Genomic DNA, 23878 nt, shown 5'->3' with positions numbered 1-23878 from the left:
AATAAACTGCAGAATGTCCAGAACATGTAATCACTAGAGATAGTCCACAGTAATTTTGTTTTCAAAATTTTGTTTTCTGGATCATGAAGGTTGTGCCTGGACCATATAGGGCAACAGATAATGTTGGTCAAAGTATTTCAATCTGTGCATGTTGCAGCGATAACTGCCTTCCATAAGTGAGATCCAATCTACTAGTTCTCAACTACAATTTTATAAGTTTCCTGAATCTCTCATTAAAACATTTCTACCCACAGCTGCTACTTTTAGTACAAAAAGTTAACAACTCAAGGATTCTTAAGTATTAAAAGCGGTCAGAAGCAATATCTTGCCATAGAATTTGACTACCAGTAAGAAAGACCAGAAGTAAGCAATGTAGAAATGACAAACTGAGTGAGAAACAAAAGGGAAAAAAACCCCATGCAAATTTACTTTAAGTTCACTTATGAGTGCATTTCTCTGTGCAGATTAAAATAAATAATTATGCATATGTAGAGAGGCTATTAATAGTTGGACTGGGAAATACATGACACTGTTTCCATATATAGGCATATAAAAAGAATCGACTTTCTTTTAATTAGAATAATCAACAGCAATGAGCAACTAGCAAAAGGTGCATAGGAAGGAAACCATGTGTTGAGTGTTTTGTTCTGAGAAACAACTGAAACTGAAAATAATATAGCAAATGTATGGCAAACTATTTGTTTAAGTAGTAAACATATCCAAATTAGATTAAGATCTTTGATTTCCCTGTTTTCCTAACATAAAAATTTCAGATGTAGAAAAAGAGCATCAAGATTCGCCAACTACTGTATAGGTTTTAAAAACAGAGATAGAAAAAGTTTGCAAATTAAAAGTACGTATTTTTAAACCATAATCCTTTGTGCCTGTTCTGCAGCTTCCTAGAAATAAATTCATCATCTACCTCCTCAAAGTAGGATATTACACTTTCCAAAGTTCAGAGAAGGAAGATAAACGATAAATAAAAAACCCAAACCAAATCCCAACAAAACCACCAAATCCCACCCCAAACCCAAAAGAAAACCTTTATTATGTGTTTCAGTAGCACCTGAAGTATGCTAAAATTATGCCAAGAATGTACACTTCTCAAACAGAACAATGTAATTAAAATATAAATAATTCAGAAATATTCTTCACTAGGATTTACCAAAGAGACTTCAGTTAATTGTTAATCTGTTGAACAATAATGTATTTTGTTACAGAGGAGGTTTTTATCCCTCTACAAGCCCTACCTCCCATCTGTTAAAGGGATGTTATGTTCTTCCATAAACAGGTTTTTGGAGCCCTTGTTCCAGATATAGTCTCTAGCAAGTCTTCAATGAAATTAGATCTTCATGATCATTAGTAATTTGCCTTCCAATTTGCAGTAATTTAGTTAAAGTTCTCCTCAGCCTAAGCAGTCTTAGCAGCATCTTTGTCCCTGGACCTAAGAGTTTCAGGATACAGAGCTGTCTTCTTCAATCTGCTTCTAAGAAAGCCGAGAGTTAACACTGTGGATACCAACACTGGAAGCTAGTCACACTGCCTGTGCATTTAAACATTCATCTTTAAATCCCCCCAAAAGCCACAGATGATACTCCTTCAGTCTCTCTTAACATTCTGAGTTAATGATACTTTTGAGCAAAAAGTACTCTCTCACCTAGTTACCCAGACATGTCACCTGGCACAAAGGTCACTGTGAAATAAATTCTTCCAAGGAGGCAACTGTGCACCCAGTGACCCCTGTGACCCTTGAAGGTCACTGTGAATGCAGAGCAAGAACGTGTCCTGCAACTGAAGCTGCTCTGGGCCTGCTGATGAGTCTGCGCTGACGAGTTTTGCTGCTGGGATACGGCAAAGGTTTGAGACGGATCCTCACACTGCAGAGATGAGCAGCCTCAAAAGCATTTAAAATGGAGATAATGCCCACACTGGCACAACTGGACAGAATGTCTAATAGCTGAGTAAGAGAAATGAGGTAGGATTTTTTCATTAAGAAAAGCACCTCCCGGAACTCCAAACTCAAAAATACACTTTTAAACTGAAGTAACTTAAAATACAGGATATTCCAGCTTCATTTGATGACATCCTATTACAAGTCTCTTGTTAGAGCTGAATATTCTTTCAAAAAATTATTTTCCCCACTTGGATAAACTCCCTCCCAGGTTGAGCCTCACACCCTTTACGCTGTAGGTGTTCTGTCCCCTAAACCTGAAAATTAAATCTGTTAAAAGAAATAACAGCTGGAGGCAGGGTCCAAGTCCTTTCCTTTGCACTGTTCAAGCAGGAAGGGTGCAAAGACAGGAGAAATCATTCACATTCTCTAGGTCAAGAAGCCATTACTGAATTTTGCACAGCTCCTTCCTTTACTCTCCCTCTCAGAATCACTTAAAATATCTTAAGAGTGGAAATGCTCTGAACAGATAATGACTAAACCACTCCTGCTGGCAAAACAGAGAACAGGCCTCATTGCTTTAAAATCCAAGACAAAAGAATGGGCAGCCAGTTACTGATTCTCAGTTTCTTTTTAAATTCTGGTAGTGTTTTGACTGCTGGTTAGAAGGGCCAGTCTCTGCTGGGAGGTCCCAACACTGGACTACTCGGCACAGCAGCTGCTGGTGACCCAGTTCTCGGCCTGAGCAGCAGAGAAGGGCAGCATCGCCCACCCAGCAACTGGAGGCAGCAGTGCACACCTCTGAGGGGGAAAATACATGTTCATGAGCCAGACTGGGGATTTCTGAAACATTTCAGCATGTAATGAAACTAAAGCTATGTTTATCGAAATAAACTATCAAGGACCACAAATTAGATACTACTGATTATTTAAAAAAAAACGAAAAAAAGGAGTCCACATATTCAGCTTTCCCTCCGCAATAGACTCAACCTCACTTCGATTGCTGGCTCAAAACTATCTATTTACATAGATTAACTCAAGATGCCAGCCTTCAATTTCTGTACTCCTGGGAAATGTTTAAAGTATAGTTGCTGAAAATAATGAGTAGTGGTCTGAGCATGTCTTTTAATAATACAGTCTATCCTGGCTGATGTGGTGAAAGAAAGTAGTAATACTGTTTATGAGAACCCATAGAGTGCTTACACTTTTGCCTCAGGTCAATTTTGAACCAAATAACTGGTGAAGCAGGTGTCTTGGGATACTGCATCTACCACCCAAAATTCCATTTAATAAAACACCTAAACTGCTGAATGATGGCAAGGGCACTGCTAAACAGAAGAGAGGACCATGAAGCTGAAGATATTAGAGAATCTGCTTAAGTTGTGTAAACTGAATGATTTCGAATTCAAAACGAGATTATCAAACTGCCATCTCTTAGGAAAAAAAAGATAATTCTAAAAACCTGGGCATTAACAACTCCCAAAGACTTGCTCCTAAGACCACAGTACAACTGTACTGTGTTATATCATATATTGAATATAGAGAATATTGACTAGGGCAAGAATTTAGATTGCTGACCTCTGGTAGGAGTTGCTACAGAAAGGTAAGTGGAGCCTTCAAATACAGCATGCTTAATACCTGATGAGAGCTCATGCACATTATTTACACTTCACACCGATGTGCTATTAGCACACACTGAACCTCCCTTTAGAAAAAACCCAAACCAGACAATATCAAAATTCACAGTAAAACTGCTTATATTTTTTCCTCAAAGTATTGGCATTCTGTTTTTACATGGTCTTGAATTTTAGTAACAGTTTCTACAGACAATTAGACAGTAAAAAAACCTGTTTGACAAGTATAGCTAAAATGCTTGGCTATTTAATATAAGCATACTTGTTTTGAATATAAAAATAAGATTTTCATGATTTTCATCTTATGCACGATTAAATTTGTAATTTAATTTTGAGGAGCTGGAAGTACAGATTTGGAACTACTTGTCTCTTAATATAAATTCTGAATAATTTTTTAGAATACAAAAAAAAATAAGAGGAAAAGGAAAAAAGTTGCTTTTCGGAGCAAACTGCCAAGGTCCCTGAAGTTCTCTACAGTAATTCCTGAAACTAGAGTAGTCTTTGATTTTAAGAACAATGTTAATCAATTGCAAACTTCCCTTCCCCCCTGAAGTCATTCATAAAACCAGATGTGACGGCTTGTCTGGATTACTGGAACTACATGGACTATTTCCTCCTGCCCAGAAGCAAATGTGATTGTGGTCAAGATCTCAGCACTCACCAAACGTCAAGAACAAAAAAAAAAAACCTTGGAGGCTTAATAGATTTTGGCATTAGTTTGCTGTGCTAACATGTCACAAATCAGGATTTAAATTTAATCTCAGTCACAGTTCTCTGCTTTGTAACAAGAGGCTGTTTAAGGCAGAAATATCCATAGTGCATTGCATTATACGTGGATGAATTCAAGTAGGACACTGATTAAATGGGGTTCAATTCCTGTGTGCAAACAGTGAGTGCTCAGCTATAAGAGACGAAACAGATTTTAAAAAAAAAGAAAAAAAGTGTTCCTTAAAATAGGGAGGTCCTCAATCAGCTGGTCCTCTCTGCCCCTCTCTCCCAGTCTGAGCTGTTGTCCCGATGAGTACTTCAGGAGGAATGTTTGCTTTTACTCAGGTAACAGCTGCTGGGCTGCAGCACTTGGTCCTCCAGCTCCTCCATGAAAAGCTGTGTGACCCTCCCCAGAAGGGGGAAGGAAGCATCTAAACAGGTAATAAAATTCCCTGGGGATTCCTTGTTAACATCTAGGCTTCAACCCACCAACAATCCCTGATTAGGCCAGCATTTACTAACACAAAGAACATGTCCCCCCTCCAAAATGTGCTCCAACAACAGTACAGACTTGCTTACAGAACTGGAAGTTGCGTCCATGCAGTGCTGTGCCAACACCAGTTAGAGAAAGGGATGCAAGAGAGAGATTTCTTTGCTACAGAAGGGAATGAAAACATGTTAAGAAATGCAGCCTTCAGCTGTTTCTCGTTGTAGCAGCTTCTGATGGTTTTACGCGAGGAGAAGAACCTGCAAGGAGGCTTACAAAGAAACGTGACATTGAAAGAAAATCCCCACAGTGACCTTTCTCACGATCACAAGGACTTGAGGGAGGCTATGGCACGGCACAGGTGATGAGCACCCAAATCTGAGGTCACAGATGGCTACAGTATCCAAGAAGCGTGACTAGATATTCTGGCAACAGGCATGGTACAAACACTTCAGCAGTTTCCAAGCTTTCATCTGTAACTTGAAGTTCCTACTCCCTGCCAAAATATTCCAATGGAGTCCAGCATGGTGGAAACAAACCTTAATCTTTCTAGTTACAGATGTGAAAAAGAAACAGCAGAATCCCAGTTACAATGAATAGGGCCTGCTGTCATAACCTTTATTAACACGTGTCCGTGAATAAGATCAGCATACGAAACTATGCCTAGAACACCACCACTCCTCCATTCTCTCTGAGACTTCGCTGTCTTAGTTTTCATTTAGCTTCTCGTAATATATGAGAATAATATACTCAGAAGAAAATTGCATTTTACATAATTAGTATGGTTTCAAGCAGACCACACACATTAGTTGAAACTCTATTAAACACCAAAATATAAACAATCTCTTTCAAGATAGAGGGAAAAAGATTTTATGAAATGTTAATACCACACTGCACACTGAAAATATCACCAATAATGATGTATCGTAAAACTGTGTCAAGAAGACTGAAGTGGTTCAGTCTAAAATGCAGCCTCACCAAGATGCATGTAGTCAAAGCACTGAAATGATAATTTCTCATCTAATTCCTGCAACATTATCATAGCATATATTCATAATGTGGTAAATACACACACTCCCCTTTGGAAGATGAGGAAAGTCAGGTGGATTAAGTGACAGTTCAATAAATAAAAGAGAAGCAAGTTCAAAATATTTTAAGATTAAGTCCCTTAGTCACAGATTCTGAACTGGAGCTGTACACTTACTGGACTGGGCAGTGAAAACGGACAGGCATCCATGTCCTACCTCCTACTGCTAACACAGGAATTTCATGTACAAACTTGTTTTGCATTTTCTAAATTTGAACTGGAAAATTTAGTCTTCTTTTGAGACATACTTTGGTGAAAAATTCCTAAGATCCCATAAAAATATGAAGACTGGTAAATAGCAGAGAAATTACTATTTTTGAGTGTTTAACAGTTTGAGGCTGCTTTAAAGTAAGAACCTTTTAAGTTTTAAAATTGATAGCAAATACATGCATTGAAAGGGAATTAGGTATTGGTGAACTTTGGTTTGTTTGTTATTTTAAACACTTTCAAATAAACACAAGTGTTACTGTTTTAATCATGTAAACATCTGCAATTTTCTGTACCATATAAATATATAAACAACTCTGTCCTAGTGGCCTAGAATTACTTCTTGAATATATACAGCATGTTCTTTTAAAATAAAGTGTGTATTTTAACATACTTGCCAAATATGGATATCCATTTCTTTTAGAAATTAATACACCCATTTTGAATTACTGCTAAAGACTGAAACAACAGGGTTCTTTTTAAGAGAAATTCTTATCACTAGACTTGTCTCAGTTTGACTTGATTGATTCCTCTGTAGTTACATTAAGCTCAAGTTTGGTGCAAGAAGTTGTTTTACTCCTTTGAAATGCTTGAAGTCCAACACGACTTACTCAAGAAACAGAACTATATAAGATAAAGCTAAGGTCATGCAAATGTTGTGTGGAGAATCTGCCTCTAAGTACTAGTAATACAGAAACTAGTAATCTGTCCACAAGAGAGAAACACCCTCCCCCTTCCCCATCCTAGTTCCAGCATATCTGTGGAAGTGTGTGTTAAAGCAAACACCTAGACTCAAGATTTCTGCTGCCACACAAAGTGAGTAAATTTTTTATGTCACCTCAATATAAATACTTTTATTGTGTTTTTTTAAATATACAATATTTACCTGGTTTTGTCTAACATTCAGAACAGAATAATATGACATATACAGCTCAAGACGTTCGAAGGAATAACATCATTACCTTAACCAAGCTACAAGATGTGATATTTAACTTGGTAGAAGAGATTTTCAAAGGTAGAAAGGTCAAGTCAACAGACATGAGTCACAGTCACGTCTTATGACTTCGATAACTCCTCCTCAAACTCAATGCACACTGTACAAAGGTGATAATTTGTTGGGCGTGCATCCAAAAATATACTTACCTTAATGTGAAGTTAACATTGCAACTATACATTTTCAACAGCTGTAATGTTAACATTAAGATAAACATGTGTGGTTAAACTTCTGCTTGTGAAGGAGTTTTAGTTACTATGCAGAAATACAATAATAAAATCCCAAGGAATCCAAACCCCAGTCATTAATACTGACAATCAGGTCCACTCCCATTTGTAAGGTGTTTTTCTTCTATTATGATAAAACTAATTTATGTAATAGCTTCTATTACAAAGGTATTATTATCTATCTCAGATAATGCAACAGACTGACCATTCTGCTCATCCACAAATCACAATATCAGCAATTGCCACATTTCAAGTGGCAGTACTTCAATGTAACACAGTCTAACTAAACTGCAAGAGAAGAATGCTAAAATGTCTTACTACACAAAGAAGTCACTACAATTGGAACTTCTCTGTTCTTTTAGTGCAGGTTAACATTGAAATGATGTAAAAGAAATCCTCATCTAATAAATAGGAATTTCTCAATAACACATACAAGTACCAGGACACTGCTAAAGACCAAGACACTAAACTTCTTTAATCTGAAAAGCACAACAAAGTGGTCCATGTATGAGAACCTCCATTTCTGTCATGAATAATTATCAATTGAAAAGAAAAAAACCCCAAACTTCTTTGTTTCTGGCAATTTCAACTTCCAGCACAGACAACTGATATGTTAGTCCATTTAACTTTACTATATTTTACAGTAGCTATTTTTAGCCATTGCAAAACTAATGGAAGAGTTGAGAGTCTACATTCCACTGTAATTAAGCCATCACCTTTAGCAGCCAACTATTTTGTACATTATAAATGCAGCAAGACATATCAGAGATAATACTAACATCTGTTTTATGAGGCAAGAGGCCAAGTGGCTAAATACTAGATCCTTGTGAAGGAACCAGACTTTTTTTGCTTTCTAGGACTTTTCAACAGTGGTTTTACCACAGTTTATGGGTTTCCCAGCCTGATACCTCAATCTGTTATTACAGGAAAGGGACGTATGTTTGTATTTATACCAAGGAGCTATGCTATATTCTAGGATTGAGAACCCTTTCTCAGCACTTTGGTTATTATATATGAAGTTACTGAATTTCATAGCCTATACTCCAACCAGCTGGAAATCCTGCTCCTACTTTCACCTCCAGCAGTAAAAGAAGGATGGGAAAGTCTCCTTAAATCCTTTCCTCATCTTTTACAGGTGGTCAGTAGAAAAGATCACTTTTTCCTACTGGGGATGCCACACCCAAAATTCCACTTGCAGAGATGCAGGCATCTCATTCCATGCCTTTCCAGTAAAAGTTTATGGATGAACACAGAGTTATTTATGGAAGCATTACTTCACATCCCCATTTGTCTGAGACTTCTACAGAGCATCACTGATGTATGCTCTGATACATCTGAATAGTGTTTTTGCAATCCCTCTTTCTCTGGCCCTTAGAATATGGTAGAAAATTTCTCCCTGGCTCTTAATGTCCATTTTCTACTTAAGAATTCCCTAGGCATTATAGAATCATGAAGAAATAGAACCCTGTCTTAACCTACACCAGAAGCCAAAAGAAAACTGCCTGACTTAACTGCTTTACATACAACAGCAATGAAAAAGAGGCAGGTGATTTCATTTACTATATGGATTACAAAAAGTTCTTAATAAGTTTATATTTCTAAATACAAATCTGCTTCAAGTTTTGGTTTTAAAAACTTTCTACATTTTCTTAGTTTTTAGGAGCCCTGATCCCCCACTGACTGCAATACAGTACTCTAATTAAATCTATTTTCTTATGACCCAAAATGAACATCTGACTTATACATGAAGTTTGCAGTGAAAAGTGTTGAAAAAAGTCTAGGATTTTAGCAAAGGATTGCCTAATGCATATTTAACAAGTTTTACTTTTTATGATCAGTCTCAGCACCATCTCCCAAGTAAGCTGTTTCCTGTTTTGCATATGTACTTGCACAGGACTCTCTTCCATCTACCTCTTGTTATCAGCACAGTTTCAATATCAGTTAAATAAAAAATGGGAAGCATCAGTTTCAAAATAACCAGTGCACCAATGAGACCTGTAACATAACAGATATAAAGCAGCACAAACCAGCTTTTCAATGCATCATGTACAGACATACTTACAAAACTAAATCTTATCGGACATTCTATAAACCCAAGCATACATATCAATGGCAAAAAGTTCTCACCTTACAACTGCATTAAATTAGGGGTATGATATGTTATTTTTTATACTGCTGAGCATTCAGAAAACCCACAATGAGGTATACTTGTTAGCGACCTCAATACCCTTCGTTTTTCAGAGAAGGGAAGGTTACACATGCATTCTATATGTTTTCCAGCACCAACCATGTGAATGGAATCTTGAATGTGTTATGTAATCTCTGTATATCCTAAATTGATCTATTTTTGAATATTAAAAGCCTCACTCTGTTTTACAGGGCACATATGAACAGCAGTTTTCCCACACACTTACAATTTCAAAAAACGTCCTAGCAATATTTGTTGCCAATATTCCAGTGTAGCTGATTCTGGTATGCTCATAACTTTCAAGGCATTCTTCTTCAAGGCTATAAGTTTTCCACTTCATTTTGACTCAGAAGCATTTCAGTTAACAGCCTGAGAAAAACCTTTAGGTAGTAACAGAAACTGTAGCATCAAAACTATGCTAAATAGAAGTAGGTTATTCTGCTTTATCAATAACCAAGAGCTACAAAAAAACCCACTTTAGATATGACATTCAGCAAAACCTTCATGAAGAAGTCCTTTAAGCTAAAGAAAGAAAGTACTGCAGTCAGAAGCTATTTATGGTTGAAGTTTAACCTGCTGCATTCCCAAGAGTATCTACAATGTATTCCTCTATAATGAGCAATCTAATCTAAGGCATGTCATCTTTAGGAGACAAAAATATACAAACTAACTTTTGACTGAAAAATACCAGCAGGAAGATAACTTCTACTTGATGAAAGAGACCCGCACATTCTGACAGAAATTTACAATGTTAGGAGGTTGGGGCTATTTCCTAGCTTAGCTGTATTTGAAGGGGGTGTCTGTGAGTGGGTGGGGGGTGTTCTTTTGATGCTCTCTCAAGCATTCTATTAAAGATGTCAAGAGTCACAGGATAAAAATAAAAATCAGTCTCTATAATAAAAAAAGAAATTAAACTACACAAAAATAAAGTACAGTCCCAATCTGTCTACACCATTTTCCAAACTAAGATACTATATTTAGATCAGGCTACCATCCTCTCAACTCTAAACTTTCCTGGCCTCTCTGAGCATTACTTGTTTCTTTTTCATGCCCTTCCCACTGTTTTACCTCATCAGGACACAATGAACTAGCATGATTGCTTCTAGGCACAAGCTCTCCCCATGTTCTGAAGATGCCAGAACCACAGCCAGCCCTTTCCTTCTGCTAACCTTGCTAAGTGAGCAAGGAGCAGCTCTGATCATTCCCAGTATATGCCACTAAAATGCTCACTGCTTCTGTATCTCAGATTTGCAGGAATTCCCAGAAGATGTACCTCACAATGTACTAAGCTTCAAGTATATTCACTGCACTAAAGAAATATATAAAAACTTCAGGACAGTAGACAGATTATTTTATAACAGTGAAAAAATTAATACAAGTAAGTAGAAACATCCGACATTTTCAACGTACATTGTTAGCAAAGTGCAGGACAAAAACTAGTGAAGGAAATCTGCAGAAACTACTATGTGATAGATGTAAATCAAGAAGAAAATAATTCAGCTGTATAGTTCAGAAAATGTATGTGAATCAATTCAGAATATGCCTGTAGTTAAGTTTTACAAATCTGTTTACTTGAAGTACTGTATAAACCTTAAATTGACAGTGAATTAATTAAACGCAAAGTAAAAGAAATGCTACTTTTGAGTTCATAAAACAGTATTGTCTATTATAGAAAGGGAAAAAAATACAAATATGGGAGACTTTTTGCAGAACTTGCATCTCCCTTGCCTTTCTTTCATACCCAAGGTCTTCTGGTTCAAGAATCACACTGGAGTTAAAGAAACCAATTCCCACATGCAAGGTAGCTGCTGCCTTGACAGTATCACTGAGCTACTCCCAGCAAAAAGAAACACTTCAAAAAAGGGTACTTTAAAATTAGTGCTGGCTGCTAACCTGAAAAATAGATCATGATACTGAATACCACTCTACAACAGACCATCATTCTTTTTCCTTCGGCACTTAAGCAACTTCTAAGAACTTTTTAAAAAATCTATTAGAATTAGTTTAACTAAAGCTTGAGAATAAATTCACTCTCTTGTATGGAATCCTAATACAGATGAACACTAATTTCTAAAGCAATTAAAATAACAATCAGAAATTGTTTCTGCATTATGTACTATATTACAACTAAATGCAGAATTCAAGAAAGGAGTTTGCTCTCCAGATGAAAAATTAACTGCTGGTGGATACCATCTACTTTGCCATAGATACACCTTTTATTTCAAAAGTGCATCTACAAAATGAAAAGGAAAAAAGACGGATCCACATGTTACTTTGTGAAGTGGCTTATGTGATGAAGAATCATATTTGAACCAGCTAGATAAAAATGAATAGTAAAAACTACATTTTTCACCCAACAGACAAATACTTAGTTTGACTCCCACTAACTGGTATGAATAAAGTAAAGAACAACCATTAAAAAACCCTTTGAAAGAAATTTTTTTTCTAATGTTTAAGTACTATCTGTTTTATATTTCAAAATGTCATGTTCCCATCCCTTCAGGAGAGGAGAAACCAAAGATAAATCCTAGCAACTTGAAGAAAAATCATTAAATAATGGGTTAAGTTTCAATAACAACATCGAAGTAGTTTTCCTAAGGATCTCTAATTATATAGATATTATAATCTGCAAATGACAACTTTTGACATCCAATAATTCTCAGCCTAAAACATCGGCTTTATATGAGCTTATAAATAAGCAACAAACAAACTCAAATATTGAAGAAAACATGCTTCCATTAAAGGAGATTGCCGAGTCCCAAATGGGCAGCAGTTCAAGAATGCTACACTAGTAGTCAGGCATGTACGATTTACAGTACTTTTACTTTCCTGCTGCTGCCACTAAGTTTAGAACACGTCCTACAAAAAGGCCTTGCTGATTTTAAAACGTTCTGTAGATCTGTAGTATGCTTATTTTGGTACTTTTCAATACAAGCCTTTGAAATACTGACTCTGTCTTCTATAACCTTTTGCTAGATCCAGTTTAGTGTATTCTGCCTCCCCACCTGGCTATGCCCATGTATCTCCCCATGTGCTCCGGCCGGGTGGCAGGCAGCACACATCCTTACAACTGCAGAGCTTCAGAGCTTTAAGAAGAGGTGACACTTCTTTGTCATCATTTGTCTTATAATTTTAGCTTACATGATCTGAGTATTAGGAAAGAAATAATCTTGTCATGTCTTATGCAGATCTATCTGTAGAGGAAACATCCTCTTAAAACACATTCCACTTAATTGTTTTGCAGTGTCTTCCCATAAAAATAAACATAAGAAGTTGAAAAGCAGTGGATGGTTTTACATAGTATGCTTGTAAAAAGCAACAGGCCACACAGTCAATCTGCATTCCTTCTTAATTCTCAACAATAGTTTTGGATGCTTTTGGGATTATGTTACTGAAAAATCCAAGTGATAACATGCATCACAATGATGAAAAAGAAACTTCAATCTCATATCCAATAATCTTAGTGATGTAAACAGGGAAAGTCCTAAAATCTATAGTAAAGGGGGTTATGTACTTTTTTCTGTAGAAGAGAAAGGTATGCAGAATAACAGAACCAAGCAAGTTTTTTCCATTTATCTAAGGACTAGCATAAAGTTTCTAGCTCACATTACACAAAAGCCAGTTCTTAGCAGAGAGCTTTGGAATACCTAGAATCACCAAAACCAATTTCCTTGTTTATTCTAAATATAATCCTTCATCTCAACTATACAAATTTAAGATAAGACACTCAGAGTTTGTCAGTAAGAACAAGGAGAATGAGAAAGAATTGATATTTTTGAAATTAACTGAACACAAGAACTTTGAAAACATTTAATCACTTTTGTTACCTCAAATTTCTTATTTCTGCACCATATTCTCAGGCCTTTCCCCCCCTAAATTTGGTTAGACTTCCGAAACACAGCATCAATCTTGTACACAATAGTCCGAAGTCCTCTAACTGGTGCTTTAATTGATGCTCATGTGACTATTTTGAGATATTTTGTTATTGGAAACATTCAACTCATCACTGTTAGGGATTTTTTTCCTACTGAATATTCAAATGTCTCACAGTTATTGAGCTATTCATTGACAGACATATGTATTCATACCAAACTGCAATACCTCACTCTCTTCCTTATCTTTATGGATAGTAAGTTTATAGTATTATTTGCACAGTACTTTGCCTTCACTCCAAAATTCAATCCCATCCATTTTGATTGCATACTCACTTTTTCTTTCATTTTAGAGAAATAACAAAAATACTCAAGATTTTTCAAAACTACTTATTGCATTGAGTGCATAAAAGATTTAACAGTAACTTCTGAAAGTTAGATAACAAAGCTGGGCCATATCCCTACATTTACCTGGCATACTGCTACAAAACCTTAGCACTGCTCTCAGCCTTCCACATCAAACTGAACGTACTACATTATCCATTCATGCATGACTTTCAATATTTTCAGTATTTTCAATGCTTTTTCAGACAAACAGGTTTTCACTGTCACATGCATATTGTGAGACTTTCTGCTTGAAGAATACAAAGCTAGAAGACTTGCCACAGACACTGCTTGGACTGTTCATTATCTGTATATTCATCTGCAGCAGAATTGGACTCTTTTCCCAGTCCTCAGCTTAAAGCCACATACATGAGAGTAAATCTCAGCCTGTAATCTGATAAACATTTTCTGCATGAACCACCAGTGCAGGGAAAAAAAGGCACCCTAAAGAACCATCAGTCCCAGCCCCTAACAGTTTGTTCCTGCCCCAGACCATTCACTGATATATGCCAGTACAAACCTTTATATGGCCACACAGTGAACGGGATTGTGAACCTCATCTGACTGAAATCTAATTTAGGGGTGAAAAAACCCCACCAAAGCAAAACAAAATCTGTTCACCATACAGCTGTCTGTGTAAATGTAAAGCAACACAATATGGAACATCCTCACTTTCAGCAGCAGTTCCAGCTGACAAAGTTTGACATTTTCTTTGAGCAACAGCCTCAAGTCTGCATGGGCAAAGCGTCCAGTTTCAGCACACGACACGGTCAGTGAGGCAACTGGAACTCTTTCGTCCTGAATTTACATCACAAACCTGTCTTACATCTTAGTGATCTGCAACAAAAACACCAAACAAAGTACATCTTTTGACAGTTTTCAAAAATAAATATGTTAAAGTTCCTAAGGTCACAAGCCAACTATAGCAGCAGTGATATACTGAACCATACCATTATTTCCTGTTTAATTAGCCAGTTTGTGTGTGGGACTTTGAAATAAAAAAAGGATTTTTTCTGCCTATTTTAATCATCGACTCTCAATTTCTCCTCAAAAGTTACATGAAGTTTATATATGAAAAAAATTACATACAGGTGAATAAAAGAATAATTTTGTAACACCTATGTACCAAAATTATTTGCAAGTACTATTTCAGGTAAATAACAACTACGTTTACTCTCACTTCTTATTCATTTTAATAATCTATTTATTTCAATAGTCTAACAAATGTGAGTACATAGAAGATGTCATATATGTACTTATGAAGTTCATGTACATGTATTCAATTTTAAAAATTCATTTAAGAAAATGTACATGATAGTTATCTTCAAGAGCTTTGAGTATTAACTTTTAAGAGCTAGCAAAAAGGTATATCAGCCCTTACATTCCAAGAGTTGAGCAATATTCTCTGAGTTTAAGGCCCAGCACTAGTTTAGAAAAAACTACTACTGTTGTAGTTAGACAAACAAAACATTCTCCTTTCTGATCTGATCTGCTTGTGAGTGTTTCTATCACACTGACAGACAGAGCCTCACAATATTCCTGTGATTTATCTCGGAACTGTAATATAATCTATTAGTACCTTGGTATTGCAGACTTAATTATCCCTTCTCCTGGCTATAGATCTGCTACCTACTGTATTTTGTGACACTAATAACAACTGGGGAAAGTTGATGGAAAGTTTCTCTCCCTGGTTCTACTCAATAGAAACAGAACTGATTCCGCTACTTTCATTTTCAGGTTAACAGGTTCTTGTGTTTAATGGAAACTTATAATCTGTGAGCCCTACCACCATGTTGCAGGGTAACAAGTGTTTGAAAAACCTCAAGAGAAAAACCAGTTTGCTTCAGCACTGGACTCCCATACACTGCAGACATGAACCACATATTACAGGCTTTTGATTCAAGCTCTCTGATCTGCACTTATTTAAGAAGAAGTCAGAAATTCTCTGTCATTTAAAACCCAATATATCTCCAGTGAAGACAAGGCTTAAAGAAATCCACAGGAATTGGAGGCAGAAAAAGCTAAGTTAGTCACGTCCACATTAAGGTTTTTACTAATCCTGATCTGTATGATGGGCCAGAGCAAACCCTCCCTGGGTCTTGACATATATCAACCTTTCTTTATGTCTCAAAAAAAAAAGGAACAGGGAAAAGCTGCATATATTAAACTTTCATAACCCATCCCAGCCCTTCCCAGTCAATCATTTATTATTTGGTACCTGATAGCTATCTATATATCTATAATAAAATAACAAAGCTTTTAGTATAGATGGAGCTGTCCTAGGGAAATACACTTATGCTAATAGTCCTATTTTTTCCCTGCCTGGGGAAACCACAAACTGCACTGACGAGAGCCCAGTTTTGCCATCTCGGTGCATCCCCTGCAAAGTGCTCTGTACACCGCAGCAGCAGTAAACAGGAAGTACAGCCACCCTGGGCATAATGCTGATACAGAGTATAGGAAACTGCTTCTACACCTCATGTCAAGAAAAATATAAGGTATGGCCTGCTCTTAAAAAACAATCACATCACCACTACCCAGCTGGTGGTCCCACAACTGAGCCATGGTAACTCACCATGTGAACTGTCTCAACTCACCCTACTCGTTAAGTTAAAAGCATTAGCCTGAATAACTCGATTTCAGCCTCTTCTATTAACCAGAGTACAACAGCAGTAGGATTCCCAGCAGGGCTGGTCCATTTAGCTGAACATAAGCCTGCAACTGCACACTACTATCCTGTTCACACGAATGTCTGCTCACCACAGAACTCAGCCATATCATCCTCACCAGCTGCCAGAACTTGCACCAGCAAAGCTGCTGGATGACACTAAACTTCACTAATTTGACACACAGTCACAGAATTCCTCAAGGTTTGGGAAATCACCCCACAAAATCATGAGAAAATCCACAGAGCAGCACTTTGATCCATAGGATGCATGCCCAGACTGCCATGCAAGTAGTTCAACTCACTGGTGAGCTGTTAACAGTAAGTAATCAGTAGCTGTAAAATGGCAGTAACAAAAATAGTGTCGATTTGTGTCACTGTGACATAATTGTTTAGCTGCAGTTCAAATAAACAAACATATATATCAGATAGAATGTTACTTGTAAGGACAGGCCCAAAGCATTTTGTTAGCTAATGGCACTACTAGTTTCTGTTTCAATGTAGTACTTCTGAATTGGGTCTCAAAGTAACAGAGGTCATGGATTGGATCCTACAACATAAATCTCATTTTCTAAAAAGAACCTCCCCTCCCACACCAAACACTAGCAAAGATGCTCTTTTACTTGGGCCAGGAACTGCAGAACAAGTACTAATTATTAAAGCTTCAAAGTACCATACAAATGCTTTGCCCCTGCTCCAGAGCAGTATCTCGTGAGAGATGCTTCAGCTCAGTCTATTCCTGAACCCCTTTATTTACAATCCATTAGAGAAAAAACAAAACAAACAAATAAAAAGCCTACCATCAACCATTTTGTAACAGTTGTACCAGTGATTTCTAGCAAAAGCACAAAAAAAGCAGACTGAGCCTTGTATTGCATATAACACACATATAAGGCTTTGTTACTCTGAATCTAAGTAGTGGTCTTATCTCTAATTCAGCAAAGCACTGAGACACTGATGAAAAAATTCTTAATCCTATCATTAAGGTCTTAAACCACTGTTTCCCAATGTAAAGGACATGTTTATCGACTTATTCTACTACAGACTTCTGGTTACACTGTAATGAATGACCACTCACAATGTATAAAACTGTTCCAGAAGAACTATTACACATACTGTAACTAAATACTTTTCTACTGGCCATCACTAATAATTAATCATGAGTTAAAATAACAGATCTGGGTCTTAAAAAGACAGCTACTCTGACAAAGAAAATTCAGTCAAATGTATACAAGTCTACATCACATACAAGTTCTTCTGTTAATAGACAGACTGACAGAATTCAACAAACGGAAAAAAACCCCAAACAAAACAAAACTAAAAACCCCACCCATGCACCTACCTAAAGGTATTTTAAGGACTGTTTATGTTCCACTGAGAACAGGATGTATATTTTACTAATACAAGTTTTGAATAGAGGACTGTTTAAAGAGTAATATATATCCACAAATGGAAAAAAGCCTGAAGTGCTTCCCTAGATCCACCACTTCTGAAAGCTTTTGTAGGGACCCAAGAAATCCCAGGCAGCTGTACACACATTTCCATTTCTAAACTGCAGTAGACTAGTTCAGGATATTTTCACTTGAATGTGACATTTTCTTCTTCTGAAGAAACAAGAGTGATTCAAAATTATTTAAAGTTAATCTGTTCTAGCTGAACATTATTTGAAGGCAGTCTTACTGATGAGTGTTCAACCCAATTACAATTCCTCCTCAAAACAGATTAATTAGGTTACTTGTACCTTTTTATGGTGTCCTTAGGCACTTGACCACAGCTAATAATAAATACCCAGTACTTTTTATCTCTAAAAAAGCAAGCATCCTTACCTCTATTCTAAAGATGAGGAAACTGAGACATGAGTAAGCAAAGTCATCTGCCTAATGTCACCTAGATGAGAGCAGAGCAGCCAGGAATGAAATACAGGTCTTCAGAGTCCCATCTGGTAGTATAATCCAACATGGCAAGGTACAAGTGCCCAATTTCATATACATTTATATACAAAACATAGTTGTGTAATCTAAGACTCAACTGTTCGATTTGTATCATGCAAACTAACAAAATACTGAGCACTGTCCAGTCACATTCACTTTATGAGAATTCTTGTCCCAGGTATGAAATGGAAAAATAAAACAAACCAAAAACTATAGCGACCGTGCCATCATATGATCATAATTTAGATATATTTCAGTTTGTATTTCAGTTGTGGTACTGTTCATCACTATTGAAAACAAAAAAAAAGGTTACCAAGAGACTTGAAACATGATTCTGTCATAACACTTATGCTTTATGATCCCTAAGTACAGCACCTTAGGAACTTAGATGACTATGGCATTAAAACAAAATATCCATTAAAAATCCCGTTATTCTGACAAATATAGAAATAAAGACATTTTTTTTGCAATGTTCTGTGATATTAGAAATATGTATTATGGCTAAGTTTGAAAAGTTAATTCCAGGCAGAGTCCTTTATACTTCCATTTGAAATAACTGAAGATCTGTTACATGCTTACTTACTTAGCCCAAGTTCTCTATCTTGACCAAACAATTTCATTTAAGCAAATAAAACCAAGTAATATGCTCTTTTTTCCCTTGTATTAAACAAGTATTGTTTTGAAAGCACAATTTTGAGTGAACCTAAAATTTTCTTAAAATAAATCCTGTAACGTCAACAATAAAAGTCCCAAGTTTAAAAGATTTACAGTACTGTCTAGAAAAGAAGTGGTAGTGAACACCTAAAAATACAAAAGTGTAATTACTACGCATACACAATAGTTTTATTTAAATACTCTTAGTAATAGTTTCTGTTAACCTAGCCATATCAACTTACTATGCTGACATCTACCATCACTGCCAATGAAAGCACACATCTTTGGAAATACACACAACTTCACAAAAGACCTTCTCTTTTCCTTCTAATAATGATTTGGAAAAAAAACCCAAACAAACTTTTTTTCCATTAGAAACTTAAAATTTATTTCACGGATGCCTTATTTAACAGCCTGCAGCACCATATGTTAAAGTTTAATTTTATGAAGTAACAGAGTTGCCACTTCCACCAGGAAGCAAAGAGTTAAAGACTGTGCAATTAACCTGAGAACAAGGACTGGAGAGGCTCCTTTACCTGGTGGACAAAGTTCTAAGGGATGCAAGACCAGAGAAGGACAGCGGAATTTTGGAAGGGAAGGCAACATCAGCAACAGTAGTTCTTACCCAAACTCATTCCCTGTCCTACAAAAAAACCTGTACTGGAGATAAAAGGAGGTAAAAAAGGGTAATCTGGCTTTATGTAATCTTTTCAATCTTTAGTAATCAGGCAATTTCACTGGTGAAGCTACTAAACAGAACAAATCAAAATGAGGATTTTTAATGCCAAGTTTACTTCATGTTATGCATTTGCTAACTACTGAGGAATAAGTGTTGCATTTTTCACCTTGAACAAACTCAGCTGAAAACTTGCTGAGAAGCAAAACATACTTTCCACATCCTATAAAACAATGCATACCATACTTTGTAGAAAAAGCAGGACAAAAATATCAAGTGGATATTTGCTAGCAGAGGTTTTTAAGAAACTGCTTTATCAGTTATGGAGTCACTTTTTTAAAATACAAAGTTGTCATTGTGAGAAGTGCAATCTAGGGCCTATTTAAGGCCTGTTTAATTAAGCCCAGTACACTTTGAAACAAGTACATGTACTACCACTTTCTTATTAGCAGTTAGTTATTTTGGTCTTTTGTTTTTCATATTTTCTCAGAATCCACTTCACATCCTGTTAGTCAGTGGTTGTGACAGTCTGCCAATCTTTTTATCAGGAGAGTTCAATTGATTCATGACTACTGATCCACTTTAATTAACTTGACCCAAACCTAACAGTTTACTTCTACCACGCTGGAGTACACTGGGCTGTCATAACCAAGTGCATGCAGAACATGCAACAGCAGAAAGCAATGTATTATATTGATCACTGACTGATACTCACTCTAGAATCCATGTCAGGAACAAGCTTGGGATTTACACTGGGTTTAGCTTGTTTTCAGTAAGTTTTCATGAGTATTAGCAAAACATCTAAACCATTGTCCATGATCTAAATCCATCCAACTACCTGACCCTTTTAACCTTTACTGTAACCATGCATTCTACAACTTCCTCATCTTTCTGCGCAGGATTGCAATATGCAAGCAAAAGCCCATTTTACACATAAGCACTTTTTAAGTCGGAGTTCTTTAGATTGAGGAAGTTCCCTCCTGAAGAAACATGTGTGAAATGGCGTATCTCACACTTCACAGCAGTTCCCTTTCTTTTTGGGCCATACCACTAAACTAACTTTTATGTACAGGTATATGAACAGCGATTTGTTTTGAAGTGTTACCAAGTGGAGTTATATTGATGCCTTCACGTTTCACTGCTAATATACACCACCACAAACAAAACAGCATCTTTACAATGTTTCCTTCTAATACAGAAGTTCCTCTTAAAAATACCTAAAAGTTAGCAGTTCATGAAGCTTAAACACCCGGGATTCCCGTGTTAACTTCTTACCTTTCTGTCCTGCCCGAGGAACTGTATTTATCATTACAGAAGTTACCATATATGATGGAAGAGGCAGTGCAACCAAAGAATCTAATCTGCTCTGGATTTTTTTTGTTTTGTTGTTGTGTTCTGTTTTTTTAAAAATTACTATTTTTTATATTATTTTCTTTTTTTAATTAATATTACTGTCAGTCTCATCTTTCAAGAAAAAAAAGCAACAAAACAAAACAAAAAACAAACCCTCCCCATTCCCAAAATACTTCACTCATTTCCGTTTAAAGTAATGTGAAACCCACTCTTGGTACTTCTACAGAGATGTTGCTTCCATTTATCTTGCCTGTAACACTACCATAGTTAGCTATTCACACAGCTCACCACTTCAAACAGGTTTACCAGCTTATACATCATCGTATCAAGTTTGTATTAACATAGTGATTCTTCCTAGGCACTTATGAGCCACTGATTAAAGTTCAGCATTTTAAATGGATTCTTAGCCTTCAGCCATCTCACGTGCTACAATATTAAGTAGACTGCTACATCTCTGTTGTGCCTTCTTTTCCCTTGTTACTCAACGGAGCACATTGCTAACATTCAAAATTACAGGAGAATTTAACAGCATTTGGGAAATAAAATTTCTCCTTTTCAAAACATGCCTTTCTATTTTCTTTTTGAGCATTAAATTCAATACTTTCCATTTATGGTCTTCTTATTTTGGTTAATTGTCTATCTAATAAATTCAGAGACACATTCTTTGCCTGGTTAAACATAACAACTTACATAGACTTAACGACGTATATTAAAAAAAAAAACGAAACCAAACTTTCTTCGGGATAAGGAAGCTTAAGAGGTAGCAGGTTGAGCTGACATTTAAAGATAAGAACACAAAAGTGAAGCTCCCGAATTGCATCTAACCCTGCTAACCCTGTAGCTGACAAGCAGAAAAGTAGCACTTGCACGGGCAACCAAAAGTGGTCAAACTACAGGGATGAAAAACTCCAACCCTCGAGTCTTCAAGACTTCTAACAGTGTCGCGCGTTGTTTAGAGTTAGTTTTATGTAGTGACAAGAACCCTCGCGGTGTGACAAATCACGCTGTTCGCACCATTTTCTCCTCTTCCCGGGCTCGGCGTTCAAGGCCTATAAGAAGGAAGCTGCCGCGGCTGCAGCGCGGTGCCATGTCCAGGGGAGAGGAGGCTCTTTGCCTGACCCTGACGCGGGCGGCGGGGTGGCCCCCGGGAGCGCTCGGCGGGGCCCGGGCCAGCGCCGTGCCCGGGCGGCGGGGGAGGGCGAGAGCTCCGGGCCCCACAGCGGCTGCGGCAGGCTCGGGGCGGGCGCGGCAGCCCCGGGGCGGGCGGGGGGGGCTGCCGGGGCGGGGGGCGCGGCGCAGGCAGGCCCCGCCGGAGGGACGCGGCCGCTCGGCGGGGGAAGGAGGGAGCCGAGCGCAGACAAAAGCGGGTCGCGGCCGGCAGCGGGGTGGGGCCGTGACCGGGCGGCGGCGCCTCCGCTCCCGGGGGAGAGCGGCGGGAAGAGGCCTGGGGTGGGCACGGGCTTCCGCCGCCGCCCCCCCGGCCCGGGGCTGGGTGTGGGTGCGGGGTGGGCGTCCCGCGCCGAGCGGCGGGCAGGGGGCGGCGGGGCGCGGCGGCTGCTGCGCGCTCCCCGCCAGGGAGGGAGGGGAGCGGGGCTGGGGCGGCGCCCCCGGGGCGCCCCTCGCCGCTTACCTGTATCTCGGTGAAGAGGATCTCCCTCTCGGCCGCGTTGGACGCCATTGCGCCGGGGTTTGAAGTCCGCACCTGGGCGCTGCTGCTGCCGCCGCCGCCGGCGGGGAGGGGAGCGCGGGAGGCGGGTCCGGGGCCGGGACTAAGGGCGCATCGGGGGCGGGGGGAGCGCTCCGTGCTCAGGCAGGCGGGCGGGCGGGGGTGCGCGGGGGGCGGCCGCCGCCCGCTCTGCTCTCATGGGGGTCGCGCCGGGCGCGGGGGCGCGGTGCGGTACCGGGGATGCGGTGCCCGCGGTGCGGAGCGGTGTCCGGGGTGCGGAGCGATGCCCGCGGTGCGTTCCCGACGGAGCGGAGCGGTGTCCGGGGCGCGTCGCGGTGCCCGCCGTGCGCTCCCCTCCCGGGCGCGGCGCTCGGCCCTGGCAGCGCCGCGGCTGCTGCGCCTGCGGCCGCCGCCGATGTCGCACCATTTGGCTGTCACCCTGTCGCAAACGCCGCCGCTGCTTTGCGGCTCCCAGCGGCACGTGACGGCGCGGGGAGGAAGAGCGGCCTCGCTCGCGCGCGGCGCGCGACCCCCCGTGACACCCTCGCGCGTCCGAGGCGCGAGGCCCCTCAGCCCTCACGGGCCCCTCACCCTCCTCAGCCCCCTCAGACCTCTCTGCCCCCTCACTCTCCTCAGCCCTGCGGCCGCCTCGCCGCCTCCCTCCCTCCCTCCACGCTCCGCCGGTGCCTCTTCCCCGTCCGTTAAGCTCCGGTGCTGGGAAATCCTGTGAATTCCTCCAGTGGTGGCGGGAGTGGAGGGGGGGGGGGCGTGTGGCACATCCCTGGTTTTGGGGGCTTCAGGGTCTCGGCTTTCCCAGACCCAGGAGGCAGGTGAAGCCCTCGGTTTGTGGGTTAGCGAAGGCAGGTAGCTCAGGAAGGAGAGGTCACGCTTGTCTCAAGCGCCCGGAGAGAGGGCAGCCACCTGCCGCCCTGGGGACCTGGAGCAGTGGCCCAGGAGGTTGTGGTGAGTGGGGGCTGTACATGCCGTTTTTAATAGTTTAAAGGGCTAAACGTTTGTACTTGGGGTGCTTGGTCAGTTTTTGGGGGGCTGGCGCTGTTCAGTCAATTTGCGGAGTAATGAGCTGCTGAGAGCTTCAAAGGCAGTTTGGGTGTCTGGGAGGAAATGGTTTCTCTTCCCTCGTGGCAACATGTGACACGACCATTTATTCTCAGCTTCCTGCCTGTTTCGAGTGTTGGTGGGTTTTTGCACCTGTCCATAAACATTCTTTCTGTTGTCCAGTCTATACACATGTGC

The 23878-nt window shown here is 39.4% G+C and overlaps 2 protein-coding genes across 3 annotated transcripts in view; one reads left to right on the top strand and one right to left on the bottom strand.

Moving 5' to 3' along the window:
* Positions 1-22819, bottom strand: part of PKN2 (protein kinase N2) — a 54985-nt gene extending 32166 nt beyond the window's left edge. Inside the window, exon 1 of one of the 2 annotated variants that reach the window (XM_027694265.1) lies at positions 22589-22819. In XM_027694265.1, the coding sequence (XP_027550066.1) occupies positions 22589-22636 (48 nt within the window). In that variant the 5' untranslated portion in view covers positions 22637-22819. Of the gene's footprint in view, positions 1-21972; positions 22065-22588 lie in introns of those variants that run through there. The other variant, XM_027694264.1, reaches the window with a different exon arrangement.
* A 45-nt stretch (positions 22820-22864) lies between these two features.
* Positions 22865-23878, top strand: part of LOC113972788 — a 115077-nt gene continuing 114063 nt past the window's right edge. Inside the window, exons 1-2 of the mRNA XM_027694198.1 lie at positions 22865-23105; positions 23198-23587. Coding sequence (XP_027549999.1) covers positions 22865-23105; positions 23198-23587 — 631 coding nt within the window. The remainder of the gene's footprint in view (positions 23106-23197; positions 23588-23878) is intronic.

Source organism: Neopelma chrysocephalum, unplaced genomic scaffold, assembly GCF_003984885.1.
Source record: "Neopelma chrysocephalum unplaced genomic scaffold, ASM398488v2 Primary Assembly neopelma1_97, whole genome shotgun sequence".
Lineage (NCBI taxonomy): Eukaryota > Metazoa > Chordata > Aves > Passeriformes > Pipridae > Neopelma > Neopelma chrysocephalum.
The sequence above is the reverse complement of the archived record's forward strand: the minus strand, read 5'-3'. Positions and strand labels throughout refer to the sequence as shown.